The sequence below is a fragment of the Gnatocerus cornutus genome, chromosome 6 (assembly GCF_029298725.1).
Source record: "Gnatocerus cornutus isolate USDA-ARS CGAHR chromosome 6, icGnaCorn1.1, whole genome shotgun sequence".
NCBI lineage: Eukaryota > Metazoa > Arthropoda > Insecta > Coleoptera > Tenebrionidae > Gnatocerus > Gnatocerus cornutus.
Window position 1 is genome coordinate 6188478 of NC_142238.1, and position 21494 is coordinate 6209971.

Consider the following 21494-nt stretch of genomic DNA (forward strand, 5'->3'; position numbering starts at 1 on the left):
AGATCTTCGTAAGCACGAAAAAGTCATCCCTCTGTTGCCCTACAAATTGATTTAACCTGAAAAGTTCATCGCTGAAACTCCACTGAACTGATTTGAATAAATGTCGTTAAAGACGCGACCGAGTGAAACTGGCGGAGTTTTCGTGGCGATTGCTAAAAAACGATCCAGATTAGGGTCGCCACAGCCATTATTAACGGAAACGGGCGATAATTCAATCCGCCACTTTGGATATTAGCTCCTTTTTTCGGAAGAACGTGACCCTGAGCGATTTTAATTTTGCGCGTTGCTACGGCGAAGCAGGTGGTGGTGTTAAAAGTCAAGAAGACGCAGCAATAAACCTAAAACAGACACTGAATTTTACGATGTTCCCATTGTGTCGATCGGCCTTTTCAACTAAATTATTTGCTCAGACGGTTTCCTTACAGATGCACCTGTAATAAAGTCTGGAAGCAGCTCGGAATTTAATACTTGCTTCAAATCACTTCACGCAACACTTCCGAGTTCACACCATGTAGGCACTTTCAGTAAAAGACAAAGCCCTTCAAACGATGGCTGTTTAAGTTAACCTAACTTGACTGAAACGTATTAATGTGCGCCCAACTGTGCTTGAGGATTTTTTTCTTGGTTCAAAGGGTTCACGAAATTTCACAGCTAATCAATTTTATTGTGCAGCAGACAAAAACGCGAATGAAATGTTTTTTTTGCTTCCTGGATAAGAAATAACCTGCTCCTATTCATGCTATAAAACTTAATTGAGGAAGTGGAAAAAACACGAAAAAGGAGCAACTGTCTCAGAGATCTAATTTTATCGGCCAATTGTTTGCTCTCCAGGATGTCTTGAGAAAAGTGAAAATTTTTGGGTAATTTACGTTTTCATAAAACTGAATTGTCGTCAAATATTTGTGTAAGAAAACGTTTTCTCCGTAATTTATTGCCAATGAGACCCGCTTCAATTCTTACTTAATTAAAGGGAGAGAAATCCACCACCTTCCCCAATTTCCCGTTGAAAAACGTGATAAACTTCATTGTGAGGATAATGCGGGCTCACATAAACTTGCCTTTTTTAATAACGTCGCTGTTTAACAAAGGAGATGTCTTTTCTTCCGCTACAATTACGTTGTTCGTGGAGAAATCAGGCAAAACAAAAACTGGAAGCATGCATTATTCCACATGTCTAAACCGTTTTCTTAATATACATATTGGCAACCATTATCATAAGATAATGATCACTGATCAATGCTAAACGGAAAATTGGATCATCAATAAACGTTAGGACTTCCACGTTGCCCAGTAGATCAAGTTGAAAGAGAAATTTCTAGGTGAAATTTAGGCCACAAGGAAAACTGTGCCGTATTTACGTAGATAAAGTCCGAAGGCACGTCTTTCTTTTTAGCTTAATTAACTGTAGTTTGTTTGTCTAGGTCTAGATGTTCAAGCTGTGCATGTAAGGAAGTAACATTTTTACTGTTGTGGGCAGTAAATGTGAAGCTGAAAGCCTTCATCTGTCTCAGCTATCAATTTTTAATGACTTATTGTATACCACATGTAAATATGTCTAATAGTTATTGTAGACATTTACCAACAATAGTAGTTGATGCAAAACATCACCTCATTACATTTAATAATTGCTACGGTGTATGCATTATGCAACGTGTTGCAATTCTTGTTTGCTCTCTTGCATCACCCTCTCCTAAACCTCATAAATTACCCGTCGCGACAATAATGAACCTTCGCCTGCAAAAACGCATATTAAGGTCGTGGATATAAACCCAAACTTCATGAATCGTTCTGGGTCAAACCCTTTGCATCTTCATTCAATTCAACACACGTTGTAAATTCACTCGGAGAAGAACAGGCGAAATAATTAATAAATTTACATAGAGGTCTAGTTCGCACGTCTTTCCCGTATTCGAGCCGTTTTGTCGGTATTAAGCTGTGGCCTGGAATGCAATCACGCTTCTCTGGAACATCCCCGGTTGACTTTTAAATTGATGAAACAAAGGCGCCGTAATTTGTACCTCCTACTTCCTGCGGCCTTACGCTATTTACATGCAAAGTTATTGCGGTACAGAGCTTCTTCTTCAGTCAGGGAGTCTGTAATCTGGCGCTGCTACAGCCGGATTTATTCCTGTATCTTTCAACTGGTATTCTAATTTTTATTGTTTCATTCTGTTATTATACAAATGGGGATTATCGCGCGAGAATGTTAATAAGGGCAATTACGCCGGAGGTATCCATCAAAAACAAGAAGCTATCCAGTGCACAATAAAAGTTTTGATTACCGAATAACAGTTTCATTGCCTCTATTAGAATTAAAGATGAAGATTTATGGACGCTGATAAAATAACAGTAATTCAAAATGTGCTCGATTGGTTTAATGGGGCCGTTTTGTAATATTTTTGCGTTTACTCCAAGCATTAAACCGCTTTTATTGAAGGAGGCATGAATATTAATGTCGAAACAAACATGAGAAAAACTTGAATAAAAGCCAAGAGGATGATGTTTCCATCACGCGAGACAGGTCGTACTAGTTCATTATTAAAATCATCAAGAAAAAAAGTAGCAGCCGACAGCAATTTCAACACATGCACTGTCGCTCAAAACCTTCGCCCAAGACGTAACATAATTCATATTTAGATTAAGAACAAATGAGAAAAAAATAAAAAAAAAGACATTTGGGACCAAAACCCCTCAGCGGCCACATCGCAACGAAGAGAAATGAATAGAATTATTATCCTGTCTTACACTATTTTGAAAGAAAATATTGTTCCACTTCAAACAGAAAATAAAAAACTCAAGACCAAATTGAATAATCGGATCAACGGAGTTCGCATGTATCATGCAGACAGTAAAATGAGGTTGATGTATTTCAGCGGGCATAAATATAAAAAACCTTTGTTTTCCGCAGTTGTAAAAATTCAGCGCTTGTCGAATGATTTTCACCCGTGATCTGTTTCACCGCAAAACTCGTTGCGTAATTACTTTGATGAGAAGTTGTAACTTCCGCTTAATGACTTTTGCCATTTGCTGAAACTAGTTTAAGACTGTAATGCAATAAATATGCAAACAGAAAATATACAAAAAATGTGCATAATTTTATATGCAAATACACCTGACTCTAATAACAGTAAAGAATGTTAATAGTTCGACCACCGTTCGCTACCAAAGCGAATTATTTAATTATTCCCATTAATTGGTCAATTCCTTCTCCTGTTGGTCCAATAATCGATTAATGGCTCGATAAAACCTCATATTTCTCTCATTTCGGCAACATGAGTGGTCTGCAAAGAATGTGGAAAATTCGAGCCTCTCCAATTAGTTGATTTCTAGTAGTCTGTCCTATTTTCGCATTTTCTTTGAAGCAATCATCTAGAAAGGGTGGGTGCATATTCAACGTGGAAATCGGCAGCTGTCCTATCTGTTAGCTATTAAGGTTGAGCTCGATTTCATCAATTTTAGTAATCAAATACTTTACACTCCGCTTAATCCCTTGTTTGCGATGTTCCACCTGAGTCGTTCTCGCATTCAAAATACTTGAAATATTTCCCAGGGAAATTTTAATTTAAGTTCTTCGTTTCAACGCGTAGATTATTCTCGTACACGGTTTTTATTTAGCAATTTTTGAATAATTTATACGAGATCATCTTGTTTCCGCTGCATGAATAACAGATTCCTGCTGGGTAAACATCACATTAGGAAAACGGACAGCGCAAAACGCTGAAAAATTTAACGGGTTAAGCTGATAGTTGTTTTTCTTCTGTACTCTGGAAAATGCCAATAATAAATTCAGTGTTATCTTTCCTTGCACTATAACAGGCACCACATTATACAGAATGTTATCTAATAATCCGTTATTCCTATCTGCTGCAGGATTTTACTCAGTTTGCAACAGAAATTCGATATTCGGTCTTAATTATATGCAGATCTAATGTTACTTTAACAGATTTTGAAGCAGCTCATTAGTAAAATTTTAATCAATACAATCATGACGATCCTGTCTTTCTATTTTTTGCTCCCAACGCGATTAAAAATTAATTTCCCCAACTTATTAATATTAAAGATTCTTTCATCCGTTGTGTTGTCTGAGTTTGACAAGGCGTGATCGATGAATCTCAGATAAAACCGAGATAATTTTTCAGGCCATGCACGTTGCACGTACATTAAAAAGTGTAGGAAATAATTTCTTCCAACTAGAGTGGTTGTAAAAACTAGGTGGAGACCACCATTAAAAGTTTTCATGATTTTCCTGCGAAACTTCCAAGAGTGATCAATACAATTATTTGAAACTTTACCTTTTATTGCGGTGTCATCTTGTGTTGCATCTAACAAGGGTTGGTCATGTTATACTCTAATTTAACATAATTGAAATATTTGGTTAACCTCCGCCATCCCTATTAGTCTCAGAACCGAACCGCAGTTGCCAGCTTATTGTACAGTGTACAATTACCGCCCCTATTGTAGTTTATTATCGCGTCCTGGGGCCTAATATAAATCCGGCAATATGCATATGAATGTGAACGGAACAATATTACTTAGGTAAGGACGGTTTTGGGTGTATTGTTCTTCGTCGCGGACCAAACTTTTAATGTTTATGAATGCGCGACTTGCCACCCCCTTCAGACATGTAACATTTATGTGCTTGTCGCCCAAAACAAAGAGTTTACACGCTCAAAATTAAAATTTGCCAGATTTGCATATTCTCGCCGTTTATAAAAACTATGCCATTGTGCACTGCGCGTCGCTTAATAAATTTATTAAATGAACTTGCAAATCACGATCTTTTTATTCCGTTGTTATTGTTCTTTATGGCGCATTTGCTACAATCAAAATGTTGGTGCCGTTCCGGCGATAAGGCCCATTTACACTTACTGCTACATTATTGTCCTTTATATTCCAATTCAAGACTTATTCAGGCGGCGATACCACCCTGGATGCATTGAAAATGAATGTTTATTAAATACAGCGAGGTAGGAGGGAACACGAACTGAATTAATGAACTTTTAGAATATAAAACATATTTCCGCGCATTTTCTGCGAATCAAATCAAATTTTACATTTCCAGCTTGATGAACACGGCGAAGAATTCTATGCTATGTGCTGTGAGGACATTCATTGCAAGCCAAAAAAAGGAAATAATAGGCGGATCTATCTATTTCTTACGAAAGACTTAATGTTGAGTCATTTATCTGAGGTAAAAGCCAAGACGTGGTATGTCGGCAGATGTAAAGTGACATGGAATTAATAACTGTGATATTGCCATATTGATCATCTGCACCACAGAGTTTTTTTATTTTCGAAGAGCACAGTAATGAGAACTGAGCTGACTTTTTGGAAATCTCAGCTAGGAAAGGCCATAATTATTATTCTCTAGTAAAACCGTGCTCAAGCTAATAAGCCAGTAATTTAATGAGTGATGTGGGAAAAGATAATGGTAAATTCAATAGGAGTTTAAGAAAATTATTGGCATTAAATTCCCATAGTTTTACGGAACAATACTTTTTTTGAATAAATACATGATAGTTTGCGTGAGAAACTTGGCGTGACGCACAAATTGATTGAACTTTTTAGCTCGTTCGTTTTAGCAGCGTCTAATTTTTTTAAACATCCTATGAAAGTTCATCTGGTCGCTGTAAACGCCATCCGTCCATGTGTTTGGAAGGAGTGTAAACATTATCTCATCACAGAACTTTTGCAAGAAGTTGTAAATGCGCTGTTGCTGACAGCCCACGCTTCCATACATCTAAAACGCTATTTATGTTGTAAAATAGCAGTATACATTTCCGGATCGGCTCCAAAATCCAAACCGTTTCTTTTTTCCGGTCGTATAATCTTTTATAACACTCTATAAATTAAGGGTAAACTTGATACGTGAGCATGTATATACGGGAAGTCATCAGGGTGTAACATGGTTTCTTTACATTTCGACAACATGCTAAGGCGCGCCAGTAACTAATTACAATTGGACATAAAGAAAAATTCTCGAAATTCCTGCACGTTTTTTCTCCTGCTAATTAATTAGTCCCGACGAGCCTTCACAATGCAGATTCCCGGAAAGACAATGAACGTCGTGTGTAGCGATGGCATTTTACAAATGCATTCCTAGTTTAAGTGGATGACCGGAGACTCACGTCTGGTGCTTTTGCAGTCGTAATGAAGAAGACGGCCATGGTTGCTCTGCAATTGTTTTATGTACACCTTACACAAACCGACCTTGAACCAACTGGTTTCGCCGGCCTAAAAATATTCAGTCGGTGTGCGCCAACTTTTCTGTGCGTGTGTGGCGACCTTAGCCCTCCGGAATTTGAATAACGGCCACAGCGGTTAGTATCTCACTGGAACGAGACGAGTAACGCACCGGAATTCCGCACAGAGCTTTTTCAGTTTCTAGTCATCACAATTTAAATTTCTCTTCGGGAGTCTGAAGAGAAATCTGTGAGGCCTCGTTTCGTGGTTTGACTCTATAAATCAAGATCTTTTAACGAGTCCTGTGTCTACTAATAGCTGCGTTCAGACACAATCTACATCGTAGGTATGTATATTAAACTTTCTTGTAAGTAGATTATTCCCACGCAGAATCAACTGTCGAAGAAGAGATGTTGGAATGTTGTTGAAGTAAAAGAACAGAATGCCCGCTTTCAGTGGAAAAAAGTCTGAACAACGGCTACCTGACGTTTGCTTGTGAAAAGACCTTTCAGAGGCACACGTTTTTTATAAGTGAAAAATCTCTTATGGAAATAGAAGGTAGACCATCAAAGATGAAAACTATGAGGGTTTTCTTTGCTCTTTTATAGGGTACCGATTTCTATTCACTAAAATTTTATAACACAGTCCTGTTTAAGGTATGATGTTAATTGGTCTTTTTGTGAACGAAATACAAAATTGAATTTTCAAAGAAGTGACGTGATGCGATTTCATGTGTGGCCGTTTCTTGATTGCTTTTTGCTGTATTTTTGATAAGTTAATTGGTAATTCGATTCCAATTCATTATTGCAGTAAAGAATCAACATCAATAAAGCATGATCAAGGAAACGCCCTCATCTAATTTAAGCCTCAATTCAGATTAAAAGAGAAGGTTAATTTAAAGCGATTGTTTTTTTTTATTCACTAATAGATTAAGTAGCACAGTTGTTTCTTTAGTTAGTGCAGTCCTTGGCTTTTATTATAAAATTGAACCTATTAATTGTCAGTGAAAAATTAGGAATTTCCTGATCGTAAATTTTATAATGACAAACTGGTGAAGCTGGGGCCACTTTTAATTTAATCATATTATTTATGGCTTGTATTTCGCAGCTTTTGTGCCCTTTTAATTATTTTTGTATTGTAGTCAATGCGCTTTCCATGGAACGTGCTTTGAAAACTTTTAAATAAATAAAGTCAGGCAGAAGGAATCGATCTGATTGTGTGGTGCAGCAGCCTTTGTTCTGCAGCAACATATTGAGCAATAAAAGCTGCATATGAGGTTTCATGAATGCAATAAAAGAAACATATGAAGGTCCCCTAAGGTGCCTTGTCGAACCGTATTTTGCGTTATTGTGAAAGTAATACTCCATCAAAAGCCGTTAAATACAATGTAACGCGAAGTTAAAAGACCGTCAGAGTCAATAAAAGCCCTCGAAGAGGATAAAAAGATGTAATGTGGAGTGGACCCTTTTGTGGTGTTGTCACAATGGCGTTATTTATTATGGCAAAATAAGTCCGTCCATAGGTGCACAAATCCAGGGCTGTCCGAATCGCGATTATGGTGAAGTGAAGCGAGTTCATTCTTTGCAAATAACGTATCTGAATGAGACTTCAATTATGCCATTGTGTCCTGTGACGGCTCTTTGCAAAGCCATCTCCTCCACATCATTATCCCATTGTCGTTTTTGTGCCAAAAAATGCGTCCCTGCACACACCGGTATCTAGCCGCCGTTGCTGCCAAGGTACCATGAAGTGAAAATAATAAGCAGCATGGAATTCATCCTTTCAAGCACCATTCATTCAGATTCATATGAATTTCTCGTTTCGCAGCTGACTCTTTTTCAACATGTGTGGCTTGTATCAAAAGAATCGCTAAATAACAAGAAAACAGACTTAAATACTTTTAAATTCGGATTGCTAACAGGTCTATGCATGACATTTGCTTGCAGGACTGAAACTGTTCTTTGTGGAATCGATCCACCACAAAAGAAACAACACACAATGAATATTTTCATTTATAGACTGCATCACAATCTCGATATTCTTCATAGACTTGGCTGCGCTTTATTACAGGAGGACTATTTCGTTTACGACAGGCTAAGGGGGTGAGAGTATTATTATTCTCATACAAGCGCCGTCCCCACAGAATACGTCTTCCAGGCTGTTTATAGCCGATTTCGAGTGGTACCTTCGCCAGAACCACTTAAAAAGAGATTGGAGTTAATTTATTTAAAGCGTTCTTTTGTAGATAAGAGCAAGTCAATTAAAAATTAGCATTCGCCTGTTTTATAATTCAAGGCCAAACAGATAATCAGTTCTTGATTGAATTTATATGTGCAAGAATCGAGTGGTGATGAGGTAATAAAGATAATTATAGAGAGAAGTTGGTGACTCGAAAACCAGGAGTCAACTTCTGCGACCAAAGTCGTTGCAGATTAATTGAATGAGTCACAATCTATGAATTCAACTGTGAAAAGTGCACAAGAGTACCTACGAGGTCATTGACCAGTGCGCACCACATGGTGGTACATCCAGCAAGGACCAGCTGCATTCCATCACTGGCCCACAAAAACAATACGAATTCAATTCTGCTTCCAATCATATTCTAGTTCTAGAATAACACTTCAAACTGGCCGCTTTCACTACGCAAAGGTCACTTTAGAATTACCTGTAATTTTTGCGTGTGGCCGCAATGATGGCAACAGTACGACAGGTACTCCGGCAACGACGGCATTATTTTCAAAGCGTCGCAGCTTCCGGTGTAGTCGTCCACCAATTTCTTGTAATGCACCTTTATGTTTGGCGTCGCCAGGTTGGCTTTACCTAAACGCCCCATTTTTACCAACACACTGAACCACTAAATTTATTATGATTACACATTGCGTAAGGCATTCACTTGCACTAGGTACACTGCGCAGTCGTTCGTACGTGGCGATGGTACTTGCGGTACTGGCGCGCTGACTCCAGTGGCTCCTCCGATCCGCCGGCTGCCACTCTTGGAATGTTGTCACTGGCACGATGAGAACCGAACGTTTCTTTGCTGGAATTGTCCGCCATCAGCTTCGGTCGCTCGCGGTTCAAAGTTGGCTTTTTCATTAATGGAATTATTTTCAGGTACTCGGGAATAAATAGATTGGACCATTAAATCCGAGGATATTTATAGGCATTAAAGTCTCCAGCCATTACTTATCCAGGAATAACCACAGCGTTTTTCTTCCTGCCGACTAGTAATATCCGAGACGAGGCATTAGATTACCAATATACGGGCATGATCAATAAAATGACGAACGAAATTTACTTGAAGAAAAAATGTTAGTCTTTGGTCCATCCAAAATTAAACGAATAAAGAAAAAAAAATCGCAAATTGTAAAATTCCCCTTCCAAAGCTGTGGAATTTATCTAAATCCAGGCTGAAACTTCGGGTTTATCGTCCAAAAAATAAAATAAAGCTTATTCAAGATTATGACACGGAGCCTGGATTAACATATCACATTTAAAATAAGATAAACTCGACATTTCATGCATGCCTGCGTCTGACAAAGATCATCAAGTGAAAATCATCACGTAGAAAAAGCATAAATTCAACCCCACGTGAAAGTATTAATAGAAGAATACCACAGCAGTGTTTACTAGACTTTAGAAGTCGAGTTCATAATTTTAAGCAACGCTTCAATGGCTTAAAAGTCATGGAATGTATTAAATTGTAGAATAAAGATAAACCGTCTAATAGGGAAGCGCATCCCATCTGTATCAATATTAGTTCAACAACTTAGTTATGTTGGCTGGTAAGTGAAGAGAAAGGAAATTGTAAGAAAACGCGGAACAAGTAATGTTCTGAATAAATAAGGTAGACGTGCATTTTCAAAGATCCGGGTAAATATTTTTCCAACTAATTAAGAAGCATTTAAATCCTCTTATAGTTTGGAACTATTTGTGATTGTGGTTTGGTGAACTAACAAAATTACTCAGATGTAAACAGAACACACCTCTAAGTACCACGTTAGTGTTTACAACGGCGCAGTTTCCACCGTGCTACACTGCCATTAGAACTAATTTTATAAATGTAAGACAATAAATTTGTAGGAAGAGCATCTAGCCGCATCTACATGCCATCAGATGCATCATCCATTTTCATCCAGGCAAACAAATGTGTTTTCTTCGGAGTGGAGAAAAACAGACTTTGTCAAACCGCTAATTTCGTGCTTTTTGTGGAATACAATGGAAATTTGTCGAGCATTTTAGGCATGTTTGAAATGAGCCGTGCTTTTAAACAAAAGACGAAGGAAGGAAGACAGAAGGGCGCTTGCGGATGGATACGGTTCGTATATCCGCTAATTGACGCGAATACTTGAATCCTTCCTTCTTGTTGGCAGTTTCGACGATTGGTTTTATTTCTTTCGTTTTTTGGAAAGGGAATTGGATTTGACACCGAGCTCAAAAAAGTAAAGACAAGAATCTAATTTTATTTACTACGCGAAAATAGAGGCGCTTTCCGGAGGAACTGATTTGTCAATGTTTATTAGTCTCGGGAAAAAGCTGCGTAATTGTGCACGTTATTTATTGAGTTAATCATTATTTATTGCAAACGCATGCACGAACATCCGCCTTCAGTTCAAAAGAGCTACTCGCCTGTCATTTTTACACTACTTAAGCAAACAAGTAACTGTTAAACGCTAGCGGTAATTGAAATGTCGTCAAATTTACATGTTGGTTTATAGATGCATTCACGACTTCCTCATTCTGCAAAATGAATGAGAAGCGGTGGTGATGGAGCATCCTTTAAAAAATCTTTGGTATGTCTAAACAGAAAACCAAAGTTTTGTCGGAAGAACTGCGCCTACATTTGTGTGTCTCATTAGAGTCCATTTTATAAATGAGAAAAACAAATTAAGCTGCCGAGTGTCAAGGAAAAATATCTTCATATAAGAAATCCACCCGAATGGTCGCACGCTAATCCACCAGTAAATTAAGGGTTGATTTTTGGTCCGCAAAGCACTGCCATTTATAAAAAACCAGCGGATTAGGGCCTGGACGCGAAAATACCCTAAACGTATCCTTCCAAATATTAAGAAATTGAAGTTCACATTCTCTTGAAAAATCCAAGAAAATACATGATTGCGTTCATCTGTTCGATCCTCCGCAGAATGTGTGTAAATCACGCGATGGGCCAATCGTCTATTAAAAAATCACGTCATATTCGTGAAATATTGCCGCCCTGTTCAGCCTCTTATTATAGCCGACAGTGGTTAATACAGTGTGGGAAAACAAATGGCCCAGTCACATCGATCAGAAAATGGCTATTAGTTAATTTCGTTCCAGGATTTTGGTCCGTGTTGGGATCGTTTTTCCTGGAATAAAGTGGAAACAAATACGAGGACTCCGGCAATCGTGCCGTTCCCAAAGAAACATAGATTTCAACTTTAATCCTAGTCTCAGATATGCAAGAAGTACAGATACACAGTTTTCGCGAGCGTTCCATTAAAAAACTTATAACTTATTCATAAAATGGCTCAAGTTTAAACGACATTAAAAAACACTTAGAAGGAACTATTAGAAGGGATTTTCGCCAAACGGACGAGGGCGAGCTCTGTCAGAGACTGTACTTTTATTTGAAGGAGGAATCATGGAGTTATTTGATGGGAAGACGCTCGCAAATCCCGTACTTATCGTGGAGCTTAAACTTGAAATTTTCTAATAGAATGTGGATAAATAGAATTGCTTCTTCTAAGATCGGGATCGCGGAATGGCATCGTATTGAAATCCTAACAATGGCATTGCTTGAAAGAGCAAGCCGTCAAGAACTGCCTCATATGGTCTTAGGCAAATTGAGCATTCCCTGTCGTTATTCCCGTACCCTGAAATACCGAGATTGCTTCTACTGGGGAGGGAATAGAAACTGCCTCATATAGAGTCGGGATGGGCCTATAAGAATATCCGATTTCAAAATTATGCTAGCTGATGAACCCGCCTTCGTGGTGTCACAAAACCCAAAGTTGAGATAAAATTGCAATGCGTGCTTTGACCAAAATTCAGTGCGTGAGGGTGAAAATAACCCTCAAATCGAAAAAAAAATCGAAATGGAGCAATCCCCCATTGTCAAACATGCAATTAAATTTTAATTAATCAAATTAAAACCTTTTGAAAGCACACACGTGTCTGCAGCAGTCTAAACGCTGTCGCTCTCTTAAGGGCAGTTGAACTTTGCCATTTTTTTGCCAAAATAATTTGATCCCTTCCATCGAACCTTGAACATACTCTTTAAGCCATCGCCCGAAAATCTTGTCATTTTACCTCACACTGCAGTCTCAAATTACATACTTGAAACAAAACCGGCAGCTGCATACTGGAGCCACATCTTCGATGCCTTACAAAACCCGTCGTTAAGAAAATCTATAGCATTATCGTGAAGAATGCACTTAATTAGGACATTTTTTACGTTCAGACATTCACGAAATAACAGTTGCACACGTTACCCTACACCTGTTCATGACGCTCCAGACGTGTTCGATCAGAGTCGGTTTCCCTAAACTGCATTGAAACCAGTTCATGTCGTCACGTAATAATGGGAATATGGCACGACACTTAATCTGATCGTTATTATTAAATTTAATTATAGTCTCTGTAGACCCGTTTAACTTATCTAGCTTAGGGAACATTGGCACCACGCATATTTGGTGGCGGAGGGAATGCGTTGAATTATGGTTTATTATGTGCATGCATGGGGTTTTGCACAATCCTGATATAGTACACTCGAGCTGATGCAAATTGGTGTGAAGTTTCACACGCACAAGCGGTTTTTGAAATTCTGGTATTAGTTGGGCGTCTGAACTAGTTCTGGTGCGAACTTTAAAAACCGTTCGAAAAATTCTATAATTTTAAAAAGGACTTCCCATAAATCTGGGAACATCGAGTAAAAAAAAAGAGAAAACATCGATTTTGAAAAATAGTAAATAAAAAACTCAATAGAGCATTGTTTATTGTGAAAAACAAAAATAAATAAAATTCTTAATAAAGCAACAAAATAATAAGCAAATACGAGAAAAACAAAAATAAATAAAAACCTTAAGTAATAAACAAAATAATAAGTAAATAAATTATAAAAAATAACAAATTCGAGATTAATACGAATAAACAAAATTCTAAAATATAACTCCCTTAAATTAAATTCCAGTCTTCTTTATAAATATCACCATAATCAAGAGTGTAAAATAAAATACATCCCACATCGATACCGCAATTATCGATTTTTAATGATACATCGAAAATAAAAATGTATGTATTAAAAATGGATGTTTTTTTTGGCAAAATCGATATTAATAAAAAATCGATGTAAAAGTCCCAGATTTAACTTCACATGATAATCGTACGTAGGAAGTTTAAGGAATCGAATTTTTATAAACCGGAGCAAACTTTTCTGATTTCCTTGTTTATACAAAATCTGTTTTACAAATATTGGAAGAAACCGTTTTGCTAAATTTGTCTCTTGCAAACTTTAACTAAGTATTACGTTTAAACTTTAACTAAAATTGGCTGTCGTAATCGATTTGCAACATGTGTCGTTGATACAGAAAGTGTTCCTTTGGCAAATCCAGAAAGCTATTTTGAACTAGCCAATAATAATTCGTCATCTGTTAATTAATTTTATTCGACCCCAAAACGGCGTCGTTAATAATAATTGCAAAAATCGGTAGTTCAAGTAATCGCTACTTAGTTAAAATCAGTTTGACTTTCTTGCACAATACATAATTGATTTTTTTAATTAATCGGAAGCTCGCGGTTATGAAAACTTTACCACCCAATTTCATTCAATGAATAATTTATTTTAACATCGAAATCATACAGAAAGTTTTAAAAAACTGAAGTTTCATTTTAGTTTGTAAGTAAACTTCGTAACTTTTTCGTATCAAATTCGTTTAATGTAAAATAAGATAAGACTACATTGGGACTAGCCTCTCGCCTGCACAGAGATAAAATTTGTCCATTGCCAATAAAGTCGTTAAATCTCAAGTCTCCATCGTCCATTTCGACTGATAAGCAACTAGGAGAGGCTGCTGGTTGGCTATTAGATTGGTATCATCTCGAGGAATAGTGTGCCATAAACATGCATTTATAGATGAAGAGTAACCTCCATCCCACGCCAATTTGACGACTTTCCGATAAGCTTGGAATTAGTTGGATGTCAAAGGAGTTAATTTTATTATTTGCACGATTAGATAATCTCTCTATTACCGGACAGATTGCTCAAACGGTCAATATAATTGAGCTGCAAATAGTTTGCATTGGTAATCTTACAAACAACAGATCTCGTAAACACAGTTCCAATGTTGTCAACAAGGTTGTTAATACACACTTTATCGACGCGTCTTTATTATACTTAAAAATTTATTAGAACTTGAATGGATCTAATATAGACTTTCCTAGACTCTTGACAGCCCATTAACGGCGAAGGTGTATCGTAATGCTGACGACAAAGCGCGTCAAGAATGTCTTAAATAGTTGCAGAGCGCGTACAAGTGCAGATCTCCCTTCGACGGGGAAAGCTCAGTCTGATTCCGAAAACATCGATTTCACAGCATTGTTCGTTTGAAATACGCACATAATAACTCACACGATAAGTGCGTTTCATGCCGACTAAACCAAGTCTCGGTGTTCATGAAAAGCTCAGGATTTAGAACGGTCACTATAAAATGTAAATAACCGCGTTGAAACGGTTTCATTTATCCGGCAAAATTAGATCACGTGAGCTGCAACAATGGAATTTACAACGCCTTTGAGAGAATTTTACGTAGATCAAGCTGTTACGATCCTCTGGATATGGAAAAATTAATAATCAAGTTGGCTAATAAACAGAAATCTGCATAACTGAAAGTTTTTGCGAAAGCTCTTTATCATGATGGTGCACTTTGTTACTTTGTAAGATTCATTATTGTAAAAACAGGTTTAATATTACGTCCACTTTTGGGATATTGAAAATTTCATCTTGTGCTTCTTTGGCGATGTTAATGTAGAATATTATTGCATGGTATTTCTTGTTTCACAGACCCTTTTTTGATTTTAAACTTTCCTTATTTTTGCTTGGCTACTAAAAGTCCTCTGCAGCCGGTTCTGCGCTGACACGACAAGAAGGCGTCTGGCCGCAAAAATAAAAGTAGCAATAAGAAGTTCATCGCGTGACAGACAAAAGTCGTTTCCTAGTAATTACTATTATAAATTATGAGCAACCCAAGTCCATTTTAGTACGTGTTACGCTATAATTTAACCGAAGTAAATCACCAAGTTAACGGTGGTACAGCAGCTACCGTTTACACATAATGGTTAGTGGTTACTTTTTAAACGATCTCCTCCTTACCTGTTCGGATGAACAGCTGATGAAAGAATGGCAGTATTGTTGATTAAAGTGGCCTTTAGGTTCTCGAGCGAAGAAGCTGAAAAGGCGGTGTTCTGGATCACAGGTTGCGTAAGAAATGCGCCTTAGCGCATGGGCCATGTGGACAATCTGCAACAAAACTTTGCAATTAATTACCCGCTGTGAGTTGGGCATGTTTGCAGCATGCCACATAAAAGTGTTTTAGTGCCGGGCACGAAAAACACTCCATAACCATAACGCGAATAAGTTTACGAGCGTAAGAAATTTGCCGTCGTGCAAAGTCATGTCTGGTCTTTGTCAACGAGTATGTTACACCTGTCAACGATAATTGAGATTTTATGAGGCTTTCGCAAGAATTATCAACGATTTCATTCGTTTTTACATTTCTTAAGAAACATTGACAGGACTATTAAGCTTCAAAGCTCGCTAATAGAACTGTAAGCTATTCGTAAAAAGAACTTTGACCCTGGATGCAATATTTCAATCGTGGAGATTTACAATCAGAAAATATTCATTTAAAAATCCAAAAATGTCGATTTTTTAACTTCGATTAACATACCTGGAAACCACTTAAATTCATAACATTCACATTTACATATTGTAGGATCCACAAGAATGTTAAATATTTTTTAAATTATAAGATGATGCTAATTACATGTAAATCATCAGAATAGAATGATGGTTGTGAAATCTATTTTAAAAGACTATAATTTCTTCAATTTATATCTCCACATTACTAGAATTTTTCACGTTCTTTGAGAATATTACCAACAACTTATTTAAAAAAAAACATCAGTGAAATATTATCGGGTACTAATTGTTTTCCATTTATTCATTCGTTGTGCTTTTTGGTGATTTGAGTTTCTGGTATTTCCATGCAAGTTTTTGCTCTAAAATTCTTCTCATCTCATAATTACTCCTACAATTTTTTCCTGTATTTTTTTCGTATTGCTCTGTTTTTTTAAGCAAAATTAATCGTGTTCTAATAAAAACTCTCAAGAATAAGTGAAGACATGAAACTACGTTCTAGGTAGTAAACGCCGCTGTCTCGCGAACGACGTAAATCTCAGGTAAAAACCACGATACTAACAATTTTTCTTGATACATCCTGATGGAAATTCTCGTTCTTAGTTTTATGAGATATAATTCTTGAGTGAGTAAACACTAATTAGACCTCTTAATGGATCATAAATGAACTAAAAGAATTCTCCGCAAGCATCCCATAAACTAGTATCAGCAGCCATTTACCGAGTTTTTATCATAAAAAACAAGCAAATTCGTTTTTAATTCTTTAGAAAAACCAAATTTGCTCGCTATTGAGGCTAAACTTTTGAACATTACCGCCCTCGCAGCCATGCATGGTAATTAAATAACGAAATACAGGTGTTATCTTTGATGTTATGTCAGCTGTAAACAGAAGCGGTCTGAAATTCTATTAACCACGGTCTAGTAGTTATAAATAGGTACTAGATTGTTTATGTTCCTGGATTAATGTAGTTCATTTGCGATTTTTTTTGTAATTTGATAGCTAACAAACAATGTCTTGGATGAACATTTTTCCGCGCTCGGACACTGATCTGTGCTCTGAATAGACGCAGCAGACATTTGATAAATTGTAGCTTTGGTGCGGTATAAAAAAACAGATGAGATATTAAAGGGTTTGTTTGTACAATTAGCACAATCAATAATGATGGAAACCGTTATTTTGATTTTTGCAACACACATCGACTGCGCAAATTCAACAATAAACATTTGAAATTGTGCTGCTCTTAATTTAATAACGGTTTTATTAAAATTATATCTGCATATTCCAAACGTAAAATTATATCAGACATGGTATATTTGTACTAAAATTTAATTAAAAAATATTTTCGCTGTGCGGCTATATTTGTAACAAAATAATGGGTTGGGTGAATGTATTCCGACAAATTAAAATGAATTTTGTTATAATCACAAATCAGTTGCTATAAACATAAATTCTGTAATCAGCCAGCAATGAAATTAAATTTGCGTTGACACAATACAGTTTTATATTCGCAACAATGCAACAATGAAACAATGTTTTTGGCACGATCAAATTACTTTATTATAATTGAAATATTTTTAGCTCAATGTCGTGGTACATTTTACTTTACATGAGGGTTTGCTTACTGCTACTTGTTTGTGTAAACACTGTGTAAGTTTCCATTTCAGACTCGTTAAAAATTCTGTTTCAATTGAGAGTTCTTCGCAAATGTGGGTAGTTTATTTTTCTACGTTTGTCATCGAGGTTTTGATCAAGATTTCATCATGCTTTTAATGTGAATATAATATTGATTCCATAATTTAGAAAACTGTGGTAACTTTATCTGTATCCCAATAATGGTTCATTTAACAACACGTGTTGGATAATTAAATTATCTATTCAAGCAGAACGTTTCCTGGATTGTTTCAATAAAGAAATAATCTTGACAACGTTCTTTACGGTTGATCTTTATTTATAGTCATCGGGTAATTCACATTTTAGTGAAGTATGAAATAAATAAACAACACAATATTTTGTGTAGATGTTAACATAAACAAGACCTATTATGGAGTTACGTTAGCCATAAAGTTTATGGGATTCAACTAACAACTAGTTATGTAAGTAAAAATCTTGTCAGCACCAAACATCATAAAATTGTTGGTTTATAGAAAAGTCGAAGCAATTTTGGTGACATAGAGCCTTTGGCAATTTCCTCAAATTTTACTTGTTGATGTTGCATGTGGACACGTCGAGACAAATATACATAACTATAAAACTTCCGCTTCAGACATAACAGCTCTAAAGGGCGAACCCTAAGAAGATGGATGCCACGTGTGACACCGACGCATCCCAAACCGTTGCTTGAATTCAATTTACAATTCGTAGTAGCTGAAATGGATGACGTTCCTTGTTCTGATAATCTAGTTATACACATCAGGTGGTGATAACGCCTCCTACACCTTCAGTTCTTTGAACCCACAAGAAGTAGAGAGTGATGGATGAGCGTATTTATACAACGTCATTAATTCCACAAAGTTTTTGACCCAAAATCAGCTTTAACTCCATTAACACATTGTTAAGTCGGTCCAATGCTAAAATCCTTGTTGATGATGACATATATTTCTGGACCCAAGCAATACACCCGAGCATAAACGCAATGATTTGTGAGGCAGCCGAGCGGTGCTTCATTACAATAATAACTGCGATAAACTCGCGAATTTCATTAAACGGGATGAATCTTACGATGTCGGAATGAAGACGAATTATTCCAGGACCTTCTGAATGCGGTAAGAAGCTTAACGTGTTTCCTGTTATTGAGAGAGCGACGATCCGTCTCAGTCAGGATGAGAGCGTCCTTCTGCTCCGGTCCGACAAGCCACTAAGGAATTTCCAGACGAAACCAGGTTAGTTTATTGCGAATTCCTGCCTTGTTTACTTCATTACAAAACAATTAATTTGATGCCCGAGCAAAATTCAACTATGCTTCGAACGCATAGGAAGCGACAGTGAGCAAGAAGGGAAGTAATAATTTCTTGTAAATAGACATCTGAAGCGTTTCCAAACTACCACCACTGTTTTTGTTCCGCAATTTTAAGTTTATGAAGCACAAGCGGAATTAAAACGTGCAGTATATCATTTGATTCGTAGTAATTTGTTAGTATGGAAAGAATAAACTAAGCACTAAACAAATGGACCTAAATGTGAAAAGATACAAAATAACGAGTCACTCTGCTCATTTCAAAGCCATAATGGTGGAGTCAGTGAACATGAATTGAACGAGATCATTGACACAGCTTAACGTTTTCAATTAAATTGCATTTCCGTAAACGTAAATACAGGATGTCGCGCTTTTGTCGCGTTTTTTTAGTTTAGCGTTTTCCTGGGATCAAAAGCCTGTAAAAACTGGACAGACTGGAAGTACAATAGTTAATGTAAAAGGAATAACAAAGAAAACACATACTATAAAGAATAAAAAATTAGACAAACATTGTCAGAAAACTGTACATTCTTCGCCATGAGAGGAGTGTTCAATAGTCTCGAAACGTCTGAAGATAGTAACCAATGGATAAAAGAGGCAAAGCGAATTGAAAAGAAATTTTACTGTTTTTGTTGATTTAGGCTGATATTGTTATTGGAACTGGTCTTCCCCAACAGTTCAGGGTTGCACCGCGATTTTTGCAGAAAATTTTAAATATTTTTTCTCAGAAACGGTCATGTTTTGGACTCCGTTTCAAACTGGTTGTGAACTATTACCCCCTTTCAATTTGTGTGTTTTATTCGGGATTACCCTGTACTGCTAATCATACTAATCAACGATCTCGCAGAACAAAAAATGTTTATTCAAATTGAGTTCACATGAGTTATTTGCTTAATTAGTAACAGAAATGCCGTATCTACACACTGCTTGCTGTTTATTCAATTAGGATTTAGTAGTTAGCGCAAAATTACTGTTAATGTATACAAATCTGAAGTCAGCGACCAGAAACAATACATTATTTGCAAGCTATTATAAAAATTGGCTAACTAACTATACACTAAATTGTGTAGAAGGTGCCATTGACCATTTTCTTAGTTAGAGAAGATCGTTAAGAATAACACTATTTGCACTTCAAAGTTAAAATGGGATAAAGAGAATATGAACACAATAAAAAAGAAAAGCGTACAGATTGCAAAAAACGTCTCGTTGGGAATTTATTGAAGTCAAACATCATTAGGGAAAAAATTATCAGCCAATTTATTTCGCTGACATTTGCAATTATAAAAAGTATGATTCAAAGATAGTTTGTTCATTAATCCCTTAAACACATTGATGCCTAATTGATAAATTGAATATTTTTAGTTTCTTCTTATTTTCGCGCAACAGTTGATGATATGTTTACGTTTCCTGTAAAATCCATGTTAATATTAATTTGCTGCTGCTCGCTCACCGGGAATAATTGCTATAAATTATTTTCTGGCTGCTTTAATACATCATAATGTAAATATGTATATCGACCGTCGCTTGAACTGCATTGTTGAGCGTTGAAATTAATAAAAATTCGTGGAATTCTTAATGGAATTTGAATAAAACGCGTATATGCAAATACTCCCCCACACATGTTTATCAGCTTAGAGGTTAATGGAGCTGAATAGAATCGTAACTGCTTGAAAACGGATAATATTTGCATAATTTTAATTTAGCCGTTTACATTCACACCGTCCATCGAACCCTTCGAAGTGACACTCCAGTTCTACGCCAGCGTAAGCTCGAATGCATCAAGACGACGTTATTTCAGCCATCGTCTTTCGGATAACGAGCATCACTTTGAAACACTCGACCCACCATCTATTGTTAAAAATTCACTTGTCGCGAAAAAATTTCAGCTATCGATCTTCAGTAATTTCCGGAGCAAACAAGAGTAGTGGTTGAAAAGCCGTTTCGAGTGCAACCAAAATACTGGAATTGGCGAAAATGGCGAGATGTTTGAGTGAACAGCTCAGTTAAGCATACAGACAGACGGGAAATGTTTGACACTATCATACGGCTTTCTGCTAGCGTGAACATGTGTGTTTGTGTATGGAACGCTATCGGTTTGGTCTTTGTGTGCCTATCTCTTTCACACCATCCAGTATTCCTGTAGCGGACAGGATTCCATATCGCAGACATATTAACGTGGCCGCGTGTTACTAACAGTCTGATGTCTGCACAGAAGGGAGTAATTAGTGGCGGTGTACAAACCACCCTGTGTGCACAGTGATTGCGTTCGAATTACACATCATGACTTTATGCGTTGCTGCAGTTGAGAAACGGCGGCGGTGGCGGCGGTCGAGATATCCGAAACCCGGAAGATGGATTTCTCGAATGGAATTGAAAGCGGCATAGTTTGCCATAACTGAATTATTCGAATTGTCTATTTGATTAAAATCAAACAATGCGACCCTTCTAGGTCCAAAATCAATTCG

The 21494-nt window shown here is 36.8% G+C and overlaps 1 protein-coding gene across 2 annotated transcripts in view; it reads right to left on the reverse strand.

Moving 5' to 3' along the window:
* Positions 1-21494, reverse strand: part of LOC148172445 (EGFR adapter protein-like) — a 112506-nt gene that overhangs the window by 11186 nt on the left and 79826 nt on the right. The window contains exon 4 of one of the 2 annotated variants that reach the window (XM_088038558.1): positions 15530-15676. In XM_088038558.1, coding sequence (XP_087894684.1) covers positions 15530-15676 — 147 coding nt within the window. Of the gene's footprint in view, positions 1-8848; positions 9017-15529; positions 15677-21494 lie in introns of those variants that run through there. The other variant, XM_088038559.1, reaches the window with a different exon arrangement.